Here is a 16,477-nt window from a genome sequence, read left to right as displayed (position 1 = left end):
GCATTTTTCGCGTTTCCGAGTCCGGCGGGCTGCGGGGCTGCGCCCCACTCTCACCCGGGGAGGGGGACCCGCGTCGGTTCCGAGTGTTCGCTTTGGAAGCCGGCTTGAAGAGAATCCAGAAGCAGGAACTGCAGGACCCGTGTCTGTGGAGTTTGTTTAGTGTAGAGTTAAATAGGCCGGGCGGAGGTGGCCCCGCTGTGTCAGCGCGTGGGCACTTGGGCTTGTGGGGTCATGGCTCCAGGGTCCTGATTGTGGGGCCCCGGGAGAGTTAAGTGTGTCTGGGAACCGAGGCGAGGCAGGGGTTTTCCTTCGAGGAGGAGCCCTTGAGGGCAGGAAGGGTTCTTGGAGGGGTGGAGCTGGACGTGGGGAAGAACGTGGGATGGGGGCGGCTGGGCTGGGGACCGCAGGTGGTGTGGCCCCACGTTGGGGTGCCCTTTTGGGGCCACATGTTGGGCATCCAGCAGTATGTGGCAGAACACTTGGGGTTTTGATTTCCACAGGAGGGCCAGTAGGTTTTTTAATAGGTTCTGATAATAATTGAGAACTCTTTAAGGAGTTAACCGGGTTACAACAACTCCTTAACAAATGTGTTTTCAATGGAAAGACGTGAGTGGCTGATAGTAGGGGAGGGGAGAGGCAGCCTTGAAAAGCAAACACAGAAGCAAAAAGCTTACTGACTCTGAGGCCCTTTAAATGCGAGATCTTCTACACCTGCCTTAGTGCCAGAAGAGGCATCCTTGTACTAAGTTTCAGTATAATAATTGAGGCTCACGATGATGCTGATTATTTTAGAAACTAGTGAAGTTTGTAATGTTTTTTATAAAGGTTTCATCAAAGATTATTTAGAAAATACAGCACTGGCTTTTAGATGGATATATTTCAGTTGTCTGAAAAATACACTCTCACTTTTGTAAAACCACCTCATTTCATTGTAATAAATTACAAGTAAAGCTTACAGTGTTGCTGGAAAAAATAAATACTTTTATACTTAAGCTTCTGCTTACCCTTAACCTAATTCCCTATAGTGTAAATTTATGCCAGATTGTTGAGTTCATTATATTTTGTTTTTATACTGATTTTTAATTTTTACTCAGCTTTTTTAGCACTCCCATTGCAACTTTAGAAACATTTGCTTATAATTTTAAATTGTTTAAACTTTTGACTTGTCTTCTCCCAAAGATAACTTGCATTACAGTTTTCGAGATTCTGAGGTGTGAATATGTACATTTCTATAATCTGGCTGCCGTTTTTCTTTCTCCTCCCGTGGGAAACACAGGGTTTGAGTACACACACCTTCTCTGTAGACTAGCTTGTCCTGCCTCGACCGAGACTGAGGCCACAGGCTGACTTCGCTGGCTCCCTCTGCTGTGGTTCTGGAGTGTGGGCGAAGAGCACTTGCATGTGGACTGCATATGGCTCATGCATAGAAGAATGCCCTTCAGTGATTCTGATGCCCTGTTGCCAGTCGGCTTCCTCTGCACTGTGCTTGGTCACCAGCTGTTGGCCTGAACACTTCTCTGGGGGGAAAAGTTTTGTTAAGTTAGCAAGAATGAGAAGATTAATGCCAAGTTTTGTATGATAACCAAGTAAAATCCGTTAATTATTTCCCCTACCCCAGAAATAGCAAGGATAATGCCTAGCCTCCTTAGTGAGTGGTTTCCAGTCTTGCGGTGTTTGTAGTACCTTTTCTTCTAGCTTTTAATTGAAGCACACTATTCTTACAGAAAAGTGCACGTATCCTAAGTATTCTGCTTGGTGAATTTTCCAAACTGAAAACGCCTTCCACAGCACCCAGGTTAAGAAACCAAACACCTGGCCACCCTGTGCTCCTTCCAGCCACTCCCCCATTCTGACTTCCGATGACGTAGATTAATTTTGCCTCGCCGTATTGTGTTTTGTTTCTGGCTTTTTTATTCAGTATCATGTTTGTGAGATTTTTTTTTTTCCATACTGTTGAGTATAATTGTAGATCATTCTCACTGGTGCGGTGTTTCTTTGTGTGAATATATCACAGTTCATTTATCCATTGAACCATTCGTAGGTCTTTGGGTAGATTCCCAGTTTGGAGCCATTATGAGCATAATGATGCTGCTGTGAGCATTCTATAATACCTGTCTTTTGGTGAACGTATGTTGTCATTTCTGCGAGGCTTGTATACCTAGGAGTAGAATTGACAGCGGTAGTCGTGCAAACAGTTTTCTGCAGTGGTTGTCCTGGTTTGCCCTCCAACAGCAGTTTTGAGAGTTCCCGTGAGAGTTCTACACACTCCTTACATTTGGTGTATTTTCCATTATTTTGGCCCTTTTGGTGGATGTTTAGTAGATGTCATTGTGGTATGTGTGAGATTGTATTTGCATCTCCCTGATTCTGTATGTTTATTGACCATTTGGATATTCTCTTTTGTGAAATGTCCAAATCTTTTGCTCATTTTTCTGTTGGGTTGTCTGCCTTTTTCTTGTGGATTTGTAGGGATTGTTTATTTTATACAAGTCTTGTCAGAAATATATGTGTTCTGGTGAAGACAAATAAGATAGGTGCAGGCTTAAAACTTGTGGAAGGTGTAATAGTTGAGAAAGAAAGGGAAAAGTTTCGACTTCTGTATTATTTTCATATTTTCCAGAAAGCCAAGCTCTGGTTCCCCTGTCCAGATTACATGATTCCAATAACACAAAGAGGGAGTTACAACCCAGAATAAGTTAGAGATAATAAGTAACACTGCACTTTAGAGTGAGTGTCAGGCTCCGGGCCCAGATAAAGTGCCTGAGACTTGACTGCAGAACAGCCTCCAACTCCTGAGGAGGCTGTCATGGTCCTTGCAGTAGTATAAATAACTTGGACAAAAAATAGAAGCATGCTTTCCATGTTGGGGACAGGGGTGGCTGATAGGATAGAATAATGTCTTCCCAACGCTGGAACGCAGATCAAAACCAGGGGAAGAGACCCTGAGGGTGGCTTTCGCATTCAGGCCAGTAGTGTGGTCGCAGTGAGGGTCCAGGCTCTGCAGCTTGTCTTGGAAAAAGAAGTGGAGGGTTTGGCGTTTCTCCTTCTGGCCACAAGCTTCATAGGTGGTGTTGAAGGAGATTAATGTGGTCTTGATCACACTTAGGCAAGTGAAGTCCAGGTCACAGGATTGTCTTGAAACTTGAGTGCTTCATTCAGTTCATAACAGTGCCTTTAATTGGACCATTAACAATCTGGTGTGTGACTTGGGGATGGTGACCATGACAGGGGTTTAGGGAGTTAGGATTAGTTCCAAGTGGGAGTGAGGTCGTGGAGACCTCAAGCTGCCTTTTAGAAGACCATCCACACCAGCCCTTCCCCCCCTTCCCCCGCTTCCCCAACTGGGCATGTCCATATCTGCTGGGGTTGCCCGCTTTGTGGCTGTCCTCATGGACTTTCTTGTTTGTCATTGCCTCTCTAGGACTTCTTGGCTGATATAGTCCTTGAGAGGTGTGTTGGGAATGGGGAGGCCAGTGGTGAGCATTAGAGGCGGGAGTTGAGGGAAGTGCGCAGTGGCAGAGTGGCTGGTGCAGTAGCCGGTGAACCCCTCGTGCTGGAGTTAAGTGAGCCTGGTCCACGGGATGCCCGAAGGGCCCTGCGGGGGGCAGTGGAGTGACGTGCAAATCTTCTGATAACAGTTCATGAGGAGAGTCGTAGTGACACTTGCAGACCACGTTCGTGTGGTCTGAGCATCCACAAGAGTTCCTGGGAGAGGTCACTGTCTCTGGACCCCTTGCTTGTGCCGGTCCAGGCCTGGGGTCCTCAGCTGAGACCCCAGTGAGGTGATTAATTTGTCTGTCTCACACTTTAGGGTGCTTTGCGTGTGGGATGGAAAATGGATTCCGAGTCTATAACACCGATCCACTAAAGGAAAAAGAGAAACAAGGTAAGAGTAACTGACATTTCTTGGTTTTGCCCTTTTCCAGCCCGTAGAGTCTAGATTTTATCTTGCAGGTTAGAGGGGAGCTGGTTTTGAGAAGTGAACAGGGTTCGTGGCCCTGTCAGCCTGGATGCAGCTGTCCTCTTTCTTCCGTTGAGCTTCTATGAGTGCTGGGCTCTGTGGGCCGGGTGCAGTGGTGATTCAGCGGGTGTTGGGGACTCTGGGTACTCTGGTGAATCCAGTACCTGCTAGCCCTGCTGAGAGAACCAGGTGGGGTTGTGCTGGCCACTTCACTCTTCCTGTTGAAGGTGAAGCTGTAGGGAGCTCAAGTGAGGGGTTTAGTTACAGCACATGGGACTTTGACTCTTAAAATGACCCACTTAGAAAATACTAGTGTAGCAATATAGTTGCTTCTGTTTACTTACTTCAGTGTCTTAAATTATGTTTTCATGGAATACAAGTTTTCAAAAACTGGAATTAGGAATTTTGGTAAAATAAAATAATGGTGGTCCTTTTCCCATTTGACGGGAAAAATGTGTAATTTACAGGTGGAATCATCCCATTTTCTTCTTCTCCTATGTATTTTTCTTAAGCTTTTAGTGTCTCCTGGTCCTTATCTGCCAACAGGTGAACAAATCTCAGATAAATCGTAAACAATGAGAAACATCCTTTTTCTTCCTGCAGTTGTGGTTTTGGTTTTTATTCAACGTGCAAGTTATATTTTCTGATGCAAGAACTGTTTCTCATCTGTAAGAGGAAGTCACTGCATTCTTAAGCTTCCTTATCAACCCCTTTCCATTTTGACAACTAATATCCTACATCAGGGATTTTCAGAATCTTTTTTTTTGGTGGTGGAACCTCTTTGTCAAGTACAATCTTCCATACAACCCTGGTATGTAAAACAGTAAGTGGTGCTTTATATTCAGGAGTTTATTTTGTAAGCTGAAGTCTATAACTTCTACTTATTAGAGAAAGACCATGTAGCTGGTTAGTAAAGGGCTCAGACTCTGGGCCCACACTATTTAGATCCCAGTCCTGCTCTGCCCCTTGTCATGTTGCTGTGTAACCTTGGGCAAGTTCCTCACCTTCTGTTGGCCTCAGTTTCTTGATGTGTGAAAAATGAAGATGATAAGTGCCTACCTCCTAAGGTTATCGTAAAGATGGGTGAATTAGGACGCGTGAGACACACAGACGAGTGGCAGTACACACAGAAAGTGCTTTGTAAGCTTGTGCCCTTGTCATTGGTGGCGACAGTGTTACCCTTAAAGAGTGGGTCTTTGGGATTAATGAGTGTTACAGGCGACAGTGGAAGTCTCCTATCAGTCTTCTATGCTGCTGACTTCTATTTGTTTTGTTTTGGTTAGGTAGTGAATTAAGACAACTCTTTTTTTTTTTTAATTTATTTTATTTATTTTTGGCTGCGTTGGGTCTTCGTTGCTGCACATGGGCTTTCTCTAGTTGCGGCAAGTGGGGGCTACTCTTCGTTGCGGTGCGCGGGCTTCTCATTGCGGTGGCTTCTCTTGTTGCGGAGCACGGGCTCTAGGCATACGGGCTTCAGTAGTTGTGGCACATGGGCTCAGTAGTTGTGTCTCGCGGGCTCTAGAGCGCAGGCTCAGTAGTTGTGGCGCACGGGCTTAGTTACTCTGCGGTATGTGGGATCTTCCTGGACCAGGGCTCGAACCCGTGTCCGCTGCATTGGCAGGCGGATTCTTAACCACTGCGCCACCAGGGAAGCCCTGACAACTCTGTTTTATACAGAAAAATAGTTACAAAATATTTTGAAACAGCTTAACTTGAAAATTTCAAGATACTTTTTACTTAAGTTGACCTACAAACTTCGGAGTTACAGACTTTAGTTTCAAAGTTGAATCATTAGAGGCATATTAAAAACTGCTTCCTAATTAATGAAATGTTTCCAGTAAATCTAGGATTTCTTATAAAAATAAGTTAAACAAGAAGCGTCTAAACCTCCTAAGTGCCAGGAAGATTTGCTGCTGTCATGTCACAGTGCCGTGTTTGTTCCCTGTCCCTGCTCAGCTGCACTGTGTCTGGGGCAGGCCGTCCCTGAGCTTAGCTTGTAGCGAATTTTGAATTTGCGAGGGATCCAGTAGGGCTGTGTGGTGCTTACTAATGATGTGTTTAAGGACTTCTACATGCACTTGCAGGCTAGTCTTCTGCTACATTTCTGGCAGCTAACTCAACAGTAGAAAATAGGCAGAAGACTTGACCTTATTCCTTTTTTATCTTTGAGATTTACTTTCCTAAACGAGGAACGAAGTGTGCCTGCATTGTAGGGTCATTCCCAGATCTGGGCTCTCAGCCTTGTCTCTGCTATGACCGTGGCTCTGAGTAAGGGGACTGCACGACTGGCCGTGAGTCGAATGCGTCTTGCAGGCACACCCACCATTGGGTGGAGCTGGCAGTGCTGGGATGCTGTGGGCATCCTGGGACCCCAGTGGAGGCAGCTTTCTTCTCCGAGGTGTTGTAGGTCCTGCGTGCCGTGCACAGAGCAGCGTGGCTCAGCTCAGGGGAGGCGTGGGAGCCCTGGGAGCACAGCCCATGTGGTGTTCTCACAGGGATGCTGTGGGGTCAGAGTGTAGAACTCCGATTCATGTGTATCACGTACACATCCAAGCATATCCTGGAAGGAAGGTTCAAATCATAATTTGAACAAAGATGTGTCAAGAGTGATGCCTTTGGATAAAATTATATCTAAGTGGTTATAGAAGTAAAAGGAGTACTAAAAAGTCCACTCCACTCTTCATTTAGAAACACAACCCTCCCACATTCCAAAGCTGACTAGAACTTTTGTAGCCTACACTGGATGAACGTGCAAGGTCCTCAAGGCGGGCAGCAGGGTCCAGAGGAGTACCCTTGTCTTTAGCGCCGCCCACCTTTTCCTCCATGTGACCAGTCAGTGCTCACACATGTAACATTGGCAGCCATGTGTGGGGAAGCAGAGGGGACACAGAGGCCTAGAGGGGATGCCGAGTGACAGGTGGAGCAGCAGGTGAGTCTCCTTGTTCCTGAGCCCACTGAGTGCTGCCCTGGGGGCTGAGGATGCAGTAATGAATAATATGGCCAGGGTCCTCGGTGAGACTACCCAGTGTCTGGAAATAAGAGGTGACCTGTTTACACACAGTCCCTGACATTGCCCGGTTCAGCACCTGCCTGACCTGACAGTCTGTCGGGGCCTTACCCATGGCCCAACATCCTCCAGTTTCAGAGCAGGTCCTGTGGGCTCCACGCCCTGCTTGGTCAGCCCAGCACATTGTATATATGTACCACAACTTCTTTATCCATTCGTCTGTCGATGGGCATTTAGGTTGCTTCCATGACCTGGCTATTGTAAATAGTGCTGCAATGAACATTTGGGTGCATGTGTCTTTTTGAATTACGGTTTTCTCTGGGTATATGCCCAGTAGTGGGATTGCTGGGTCATATGGTAATTCTATTTTTAGTTTTTTTAAGGAACCTCCATATTGTTCTCTGTAGTGGCTGTATCAATTTACACTCCCACCAACAGTGCAAGAGGGTTCCCTTTTCTCCACACCCTCTCCAGCATTTGTTGTTTGTAGATTTTCTGATGATGCCCATTCTGACTGGTGTGAGGTGATACCTCATGGTAGTTTTGATTTGCATTTCTCTAATAATTAGTGATGTTGAGCATCTTTTCATGTGCTTCGTGGCCGTCTGTATGTCTTCTTTGGAGAAATGTCTATTTAGGCCTTCTGCCCATTTTTGGATTGGGGTGTTTGTTTCTTTAATATTGAGCTGAATGAGCTGTTTATATATTTTGGAGATTAATCCTTTGTCCGTTGATTCGTTTGCAAATATTTTCTCCCATTCTGAGGGTTGTCTTTTCGTCTTGTTTATGGTTTCCTTTGCTGTGCAAAAGCTTTGAAGTTTCATTAGGTCCCATTTGTTTATTTTTGTTTTTATTTCCATTACTCTAGGAGGTGGATCAAAAAAGATCTTGCTGTGATTTATGTCAAAGAGTGTTCTTCCTATGTTTTCCTCTAAGAGTTTTATAGTGTCCAGTCTTACATTTAGGTCTCTAATCCATTTTGAGTTTATTTTTGTGTATGGTGTTAGGGAGTATTCTAATTTCATTCTTTTACATGTAGCTGTCCAGTTTTCTCAGCACCACTTATTGAAGAGACTGTCTTTTCTCCATTGTATATCTTTGCCTCCTTGGTCATAGATTAGTTGACCATAGGTGTGTGGGTTTATCTCTGGGCTTTCTATCTTGTTCCATTGATCTGTGTTTCTGTTTTTGTGCTAGTACCATATTGTCTTGATTACTGTAGCTTTGTAGTATAGTCTGAAGTCAGGGAGTCTGATTCCTCTAGCTCCGTTTTTTTCCCTCAAGACTGCTTTGGCTATTCGGGGTCTTTTGTGTCTCCATACAAATTTTAAGATAATTTGTTCTAGCTCCGTAAAAAATGCCATTGGTAATTTGATAGGGATTGCATTGAATCTGTAGATTACTTTGGGTAGTATAGTCATTTTCACAATGTTGATTCTTCCAATCCAAGAACATGGTATCTCTCTCCATCTGTTGGTATCATCTTTAATTTATTTCATCAGTGTCTTATAGTTTTCTGCATACAGGTCTTTTGTCTCCCTAGGCAGGTTTATTCCTAGGTATTTTATTCTTTTTGTTGCAATGGTAAATGGGAATGTTTCCATAATTTCTCTTTCAGATTTTTCATCATTAGTGTATAGGAATGCAAGAGGTTTCTGTGCATTAATTTTGTATCCTGAAACTTTACCAAATTCATTAATTAGCTCTAGCAGTTTTCTGGTGGCAGTTTTAGGATTCTCTATGTATAGTATCATGTCATCTGCAAACAGTGACAGTTTTACTTCTTCTTTTCCAATTTGTATTCCTTTTATTTCTTTTTCTTCTCTGATTGCCGTGGCTAGGACTTCCAGAGCTATGTTGAATAATAGTGGTGAGAGTGGACATCCTTGTCTCGTTCCTGATCTTAGAGGAAATGCTTTCAGTTTTTCACCATTGAGAATGATGTTTGCTGTGGGTTTGTCATATATGGCCTTTATTATGTTGAGGTAGGTTCCCTCTGTGCCCACTTTCTGGAGAGTTTTTATCATAAATGGGTGTTGAATTTTGTCAAAAGCTTTTTCTGCATCTATTGAGATGATCATATGGTTTTTATTCTTCAATTTGTTAATATGGTGTATCACATTGATTGATTTGCATATATTGAAGAATCCTTGTATCCCTGGGATAAATCCCACTTGATCGTGGTGTATGATCCTTTTAATGTGTTGTTGGATTCTGTTTGCTAGTATTTTGTTGAGGATTTTTGCATCTATATTCATCAGTGATATTGGTCTGTAATTTTCTTTTTTTGTAGTGTCTTTGTCTAGTTTTGGTATCAGGGTGATGGTGGCCTCATAGAATGAGTTTGAGAGTGTTCCTTCCTCTGCAATTTTTTGGAAGAGTTTGAGAAGGATAGGTGTTAGCTCTTCTCTAAATATTTGATAGAATTCATCTGTGAAGCCATCTGGTCCTGGACTTTTGTTTGTTGGAAGATTTTTAATCACAGTTTCAGTTTCATTATTTGTGATTGGTCTGTTCATATTTTCTGTTTCTTCCTGGTTCAGTCTTGGAAGGTTATACCTTTCTAAGAAATTGTCCATTTCTTCCAGGTTGTCCATTTTATTGGCATAGAGTTGCTTGTAGTAGTCTCTTAGGATGCTTTGTATTTCTGCGGTGTCTGTTGTAACTTCTTTTCCATTTCTGATTTTATTGATTTGAGTCCTCTCCCTCTTTTTCTTGATGAGTCTGGCTAATGGCTTATCAATTTTGTTTATCTTCTCAAAGAACCAGCTTTTAGTTTTATTGATCTTTGCTATTGTTTTCTTTGTTTCTATTTCATTTATTTCTGCTCTGATCTTTATGATTTCTTTCCTTCTGCTAACTTTGGGTTTTGTTTGTTCTTCTTTCTCTAGTTTCTTTAGGTGTAAGGTTAGATTGTTTACTTGAGATTTTTCTTGTTTCTTGAGATAGGCTTGTATAGCTATAAACTTCCCTCTTAGAACTGCTTTTGCTGCATCCCATAGGTTTTGGGTCGTCGTGTTTTCATTGTCATTTGTCTCTAGGTATTTTTTGATTTCCTCTTTGATTTCTTCAGTGATCTCTTGGTTATTTAGTAACGTATTGTTTAGCCTCCATGTGTTTGTGTTTTTTACGTTTTTTTCCCTGTAATTCATTTCTAATCTCATAGCGTTGTGGTCAGAAAAGATGCTTGATATGATTTCAATTTTCTTAAATTTACTGAGGCTTGATTTGTGACCCAAGATGTGATCTATCCTGGAGAATGTTCCGTGCGCACTTGAGAAGAACGTGTAATCTGCTGTTTTTGGATGGAATGTCCTATAAATATCAATTAAATCTATCTGGTCTATTGTGTCATTTAAAGCTTCTGTTTCCTTATTTATTTTCATTTTGGATGATCTGTCCATTAGTGTAAGTGAGGTGTTAAAGTCCCCCACTATTATTGTGTTACTGTCGATTTCCTCTTTTATAGCTGTTAGCAGTTGCCTTATGTATTGAGGTGCTCCTATGTTGGGTGCATATATATTTATAATTGTTATATCTTCTTCTTGGATTGATCCCTTGATTATTATGTAGTGTCCTTCCTTGTCTCTTGTAACGTTCTTTATTTTAAAGTCTATTTTATCTGATATGAGTATAGCTACTCCAGCTTTCTTTTGATTTCCATTTGCATGGAATATCTTTTTCCATCCCCTCACTTTCAGTCTGTATGTGTCCCTAGGTCTGAAGTGGGTCTCTTGTAGACAGCATATATATGGGTCTTGTTTTTGTATCCATTCAGCAAGCCTGTGTCTTTTGGTTGGAGCATTTAATCCATTCACGTTTAAGGTAATTGTCTATATGTATGTTCCTATGACCATTTTCTTGATTGTTATGGGTTTGTTTTTGTAGGTCCTTTTCTTCTCTTGTGTTTCGCACTTAGAGAAGTTCCTTTAGCATTTGTTGTAGAGCTGGTTTGGTGGTGCTGAATTCTCTTAGCTTTTGCTTGTCTGTAAAGCTTTTGATTTCTCCATCGAATCTGAATGAGATCCTTGCCGGGTAGAGTAATCTTGGTTGTAGTTTCTTCCCTTTCATCACTTTAAGTATATCATGCCACTCCCTTCTGGCTTGTAGAGTTTCTGCTGAGAAATCAGCTGTTAACCTTATGGGAGTTCCCCTTGTATGTTATTTTTCATTTTTCCCTTGCTGCTTTCAGTGATTTTTCTTTGTCTTCAATTTTTGCTAATTTGATTACTATGTGTCTCAGCGTGTTTCTCCTTGGGTTTATCCTGTATGGGACTCTCTGCGCTTCCTGGACTTGGGTGGCTATTTCCTTTCCCATGTTAGGGAAGTTTTCGACTATAATCTCTTCAAATATTTTCTCTGGCCCTTTCTCTCTCTCTTCTCCTTCTGGGACCCCTATAATGCGAATGTTGTTGAGTTTAATGTTGTCCCAGAGGTCTCTTAGGGTGTCTTCATTTCTTTTCATTCTTTTTTCTTTAGTCTGTTCCGCAGCAGTGAATTCCACTATTCTGTCTTCCCGGTCACTTATCCGTTCTTCTGCCTCAGTTATTCTGCTATGGATTCCTCCTAGTGTAGTTTTTATTTCAGTTATTGTATTGTTCATCTCTGTTTGTTTGTTCTTTAATTCTTCTAGGTCTTTGTTAAACATTTCTTGCATCTTCTCGATCTTTGCCTCCATTCTTTTTCCAAGGTCCTGGATCATCTTCACTATCATTCTGAATTCTTTTTCTGGAAGGTTGCCTATCTCCACTTCATTTAGTTGTTTTTCTGGGGTTTTATCTTGTTCCTTCATCTGGTACATAGCCCTCTGCCTTTTCATCTTGTCTGTCTTTCTGTGAATGTGGTTTTTGTTCCACAGGCTGCAGGATTGTAGTTCTTCTTGCTTCTGCTGTCTGCCCTCTGGTGGATGAGGCTGTGTAAGAGGCTTGATGGGAGGGACTGGTGGTGGGTAGAGCTGACTGTTGCTCTGGTGGGCAGAGCTCAGTAAAACTTTAATCCACTTGACTGTTGATGGGTGGGGCTGGGTTCCCTCCCTGTTGGTTGTTTGGCCTGAGGCAACCCAACACTGGAGCCTACCTGGGCTCTTTGGTGGGGCTAATGACAGACTCTGGGAGGGCTCACGCCAAGGAGTACTTCCCAGAACTTCTGCTGCCAGTGTCCTTGTCCCCACAGTGAGCCACAGCCCCCCCCTCCCCCACCTCTGCAGGAGACCCTCCAACACTACCAGATAGGTCTGGTTCAGTCTCCCCTGGGGTCACTGCTCCTTCCCCTCGGTCCCGATGCGCACACTACTTTGTGTGTGCCCTCCAAGAATGGAGTCTCTGTTTCCCCCAGTCCTGTCGAAGTCCTGCAATCAATTCCCACTAGGCTTCGAAGTCTGATTTTCGGGCTTCCCTGGTGGCACAGTGGTTGAGAATCTGCCTGCCAATGCAGGGGACACGGGTTCGAGCCCTGGTCTGGGAAGATCCCACATGCCGCGGAGCAGCTAGGCCCGTGAGCCACAACTGCTGAGCCTTGCGTGTGGAGCTTGTGCTCCGCAGCAAGAGAGGCCGCGACAGTGAGAGGCCCGTGCACCGCAATGAAGAGTGGCCCCCACTCGCCGCAACTAGAGAAAGCCCTTGCACAGAGGCGAAGACCCAACACAGCCATAAATAAGTTAATTAATTTTTAAAAAAAGAAAAAAAAAAATGTCTGATTCTCTAGGAATTCCTCCTCCCGTTGCCGGACCCCCAGGTTGGGAAGCCTGATGTGGGGCTCAGAACCTTCACTCCAGTGGGTGGACTTCTGTGGTACAAGTGTTCTCCAGTCTGTGAGTCACCCACTCACCAGTTATGGGATTTGATTTTTCTGTGATTGCGCCCCTCCTACCGTCTCACTGTGGCTTCTCCTTTGTCTTTGGATGTGGGGTATCTTTTTTGGTGAGTTCCAGTGTCTTCCTGTCGATGATTGTCCAGCAGCTAGTTGTGATTCTGGTGTTCTCGCAAGAGGGAGTGAGAGCACGTCCTTCTACTCTGCCATCTTGGTTCCTCCTCTCCGGTATTGGCCTTAAAGCATTTTATCTGAAGGAAAAAATTGGGAAAAAGACTCTAGATGCTGTGGTACATCCTGACACAGAGGTACAGTCGTGACACACTGTTAGAGGGAAAAGTTGGAAAATAGTGTGATGGTGCCAGGTGGTGCCATTGGTTTGAGTTCAGTATAAGTACATGCGTTATCTCGTTTACAGCTGTTTCTACTTTATGCTTTTTTGTGTTGTTTTATTTTTATAGTGATAATATATATAATTTGTATAATGAGAAACAAGATATTTACATTAAAAGAAAACTCCTCGGAAATAGAAAGAGCTGGGGGTTGCAGGGCAGAGGCAAGATGAAAAGGCAGGGGGCTGCTGTCGTGCCAGGAGGGCTGAGTTCTCCCCTTTTGTATAAGAGCCTCTCAGCGGAATGGAGGTTAAGCCAACACTCAGACGTCCTTCTCCCCCATTTTATTTCAGTTTCTTTTTTTTTTTTTTTTTTGGCCAAGTTGCTTGTGGTATCTTATTTCCCTGACCAGGGATCGAACCTGAGCTCTCGGCAGTGAGAGCGTGGGGTCCTAACCACTGGACTGCCAGGGAATTCCCCCAGTTTCTCTTTTTTTTTTTTTTTAAGATATTTTACATTCTTTTTTTTTTCTTTTTTTTTTTTTCACACACACACCCTGTATTTTATTTTTACAAGAGATAAATAGACTGACACCAAGCATTGTAAAGGGATGACCACAACAAAAGCAACAATGATTGCAATTACCAAACATGAAACACACTCATACTATGTCATAATATTGACATTCAGTCCAGTATCCTCCACTGTAACAGCTCCTTTACTTTTCAGTGAAAATTGATTTGTATATTCTTTGCCTCTGAGTCCTTGGGGGATTTTTTTTTTTTTAATTCAAACAGAAAGTCACAAAAATTATACTCATCCTCCTCAGTTCACTCAGTCCCATGTAATTAATTTTTTTTTTCATCGTGATCTTTTGTTAGCACTTTTATGAGTTCATCAGTTTTTCATTAGAGTTCTGAAAATGCTTATTCATTCAGTTCAGCAGTACAGTCAGTTACCAGAAACCTGTACCAGAAACCAGTCTTTCATGGAAAAGACTCTGACAAGTACAGTTTCTCATTTTTTTGAGGCAGGTTCTGTAGGAAGAGTGGGACCTGTCAGGTATTGATTTGTGCCTGAAGCTTTCATCAGTCAAAGTGTCCTTGGAGCCTGTCTTGTGTCCTCCATCTCTCTCTGTAGTTTAGTCTGCTGCATAGCCAGCTGCTAGGCCTGGGGACTTTTAGAGATGTGGACATTGACGAGCATCCTTGGGCGCGTGTCTCTGCTGTTCTGTCAGTGAGTGACGCCTGTTGATCTTTCAGGACCAGCCCTTGAGGCCTGGGACTTGGGGGCTCTGATGGCAACCTTGGGCTTCCTTTCGGAAGACCGCCTCCTCTCCAGCTGCAGGAGGTGGGGGTGAGACACCCTTGGGGGCTGTGGCAGGTGCTCACTGGGGTGGCAGCTGTGGCCCTGGGTGGGGGTCGCTAAAAGTCCTCTGACTCTCCTGGAGTTTGGAGTCTCGCCTTTGATTGCTTCCGCTCTTCCGAGGAAAGCCTCACGTTCCGCTTTCTCTGCCTCACCAGTTGATGCTGAAAAATCTGCTTTTCTCTTTTCCTTTCCAAAGGCCAGAGGCCATAGCAGTTTACAGTGGTCAAAACTGCTGTCTTAATCCTTAACTTTTAACATCTTTGTAATCTTGACATTGATGTTTTTCTTAATTGCATCAGAGTCAGCCATAAATAGGCATCAAGGTAAAACAAAATAATTCTGATTTCGTATAATACTGTTTTTTTGTTGTTGTTGTTAGAAAGAGGCTTAGAGAAAAATCATAGCCTGTATCATTTAAATTAAAACTTTTTAAAAACTTTGAAACAGAATGTAATATCCTTTTAACAAATTTTTGGTGATTTCTTCACGTGAAGTACTTCAGTTTTTGTTTTTTTCCCCATCCCACCTGATTGGTTCTCTGTGTCCGGGTCATATTTCAGAGGCTGCTGCGCCTCCTGGCATTTCTTCATTCTCCCATTAGCTTGGTTACATCTTGCTAAGGGAGTGACTCGCTGCTTTTAGAACTAGAGAAAACTCATGACTCTGACAAATCCAACATTAATAAGTTTGAAGTCTCAGTGCTCGCATAGTGTTGTTTGTGTTAGTATTAAATATTCTCCCTTGGTTGGATAGTATTTAAAAAATATGTTGGTTACCTCTTGGCATAATTCACAGGTTTCTCTTAATAAATTTGATTCTAGAACTTAGTGAACCTGCACTGAGGAAATAATTACACTCCTAACAGACCCCCAGCACTCTCCATCTTGCAAAACTGAAACTCTGTCCCTATTAGACACTGACTCCCCTTCCCCCTCCCCCAGCCCCCACCATCCTACTTTCTGACTCTGTGAATTTGTCTACTCCAGGGACTTCATATAAGTAGACTCATACAGTATTTGTCCTTTTGTGACTGACTTATTTCATTTAACGTAATATCCTCAAGGTTCATCTGTGTTGTACCAGTGTTGTACCATGTTCCAGAATTTCCTTCCTTTTTAAGCTGAGTAGTATTATGTGGATGGACCATGTTTTAAGATAACCCTTAATAGACATTTGGGTTACTTCTACCTCTTGGCTGTTGTGAATAATGCTGCTGTAAACATGGGTGTGAAAATATCTCTTCACAGCCTTGATTTCAGTTCTTTTGAATGTATACCAACAAGTGGGATTGCTGGATCATGTGGTAGTCTGTTTTTAATTTTTTTTTAAATTTTATTTATTTATTTATGGCTGTGTTGGGTCTTCGTTTCTGTGCGAGGGCTTTCTCTAGTTGCGGCAAGTGGGGGCCACTCTTCATCGTGGTGCGCGGGCCTCTCACTATTGCGGCCTCTCTTGTTGCGGAGCGCAGGCTCCAGACACACAGGTTCAGCAATTGTGGCTCACGGGCCTAGTTGCTCTGCGGCATGTGGGATCTTCCCAGACCAGGGCTCAAACCCGTGTCCCCTGCATTGGTAGGCAGATTCTCAACCACTGTGCCACCAGGGAAGCCCTGTTTTTAATTTTTTGAGGAACCACCATACAGTCTCCAGTAGCAGCTGCAGTACACAGGGATTCCTGTTTCTCCACATCCTTGCCAACACTTGTTATTTTCTGTGTTTTGTTTTTTGTTTTTTTGATAGTGGCCATCTTAATGGTTGTGGCAGGATATCTCATTGTGTTGTTGTTTTAATTGAAGTATAATTGATTTACAGTGTTGTGTTGGTTTCTGGTGTATGGCAAAGTGATTCAATTATCCATACATATATCTTCTTTTTCAGATTCTTTTCCATCATAGGTTATTACAAGATAACTGAGTATATATAGTTCCTTGTGCTATACGGCAGATCCTTGTTTACCTATTTTATCTTATTTTTTAAAATTAAATTATTTATTTATTTTTGG

At 43.0% G+C, this 16,477-nt stretch overlaps 1 protein-coding gene across 1 annotated transcript in view; it reads left to right on the top strand.

Moving 5' to 3' along the window:
• The window catches only part of WDR45B (WD repeat domain 45B), a 34,827-nt gene that overhangs the window by 663 nt on the left and 17,687 nt on the right, over positions 1-16,477 (top strand). Inside the window, exon 2 of the mRNA XM_068530189.1 lies at positions 3,812-3,886. Within this exon, the coding sequence (XP_068386290.1) occupies positions 3,812-3,886 (75 nt within the window). The remainder of the gene's footprint in view (positions 1-3,811; positions 3,887-16,477) is intronic.

This window comes from Eschrichtius robustus, chromosome 20 (genome assembly GCF_028021215.1).
Source record: "Eschrichtius robustus isolate mEscRob2 chromosome 20, mEscRob2.pri, whole genome shotgun sequence".
Taxonomy (NCBI): domain Eukaryota; kingdom Metazoa; phylum Chordata; class Mammalia; order Artiodactyla; family Eschrichtiidae; genus Eschrichtius; species Eschrichtius robustus.
This window is presented reverse-complemented; position numbering and strand designations above follow the sequence as displayed.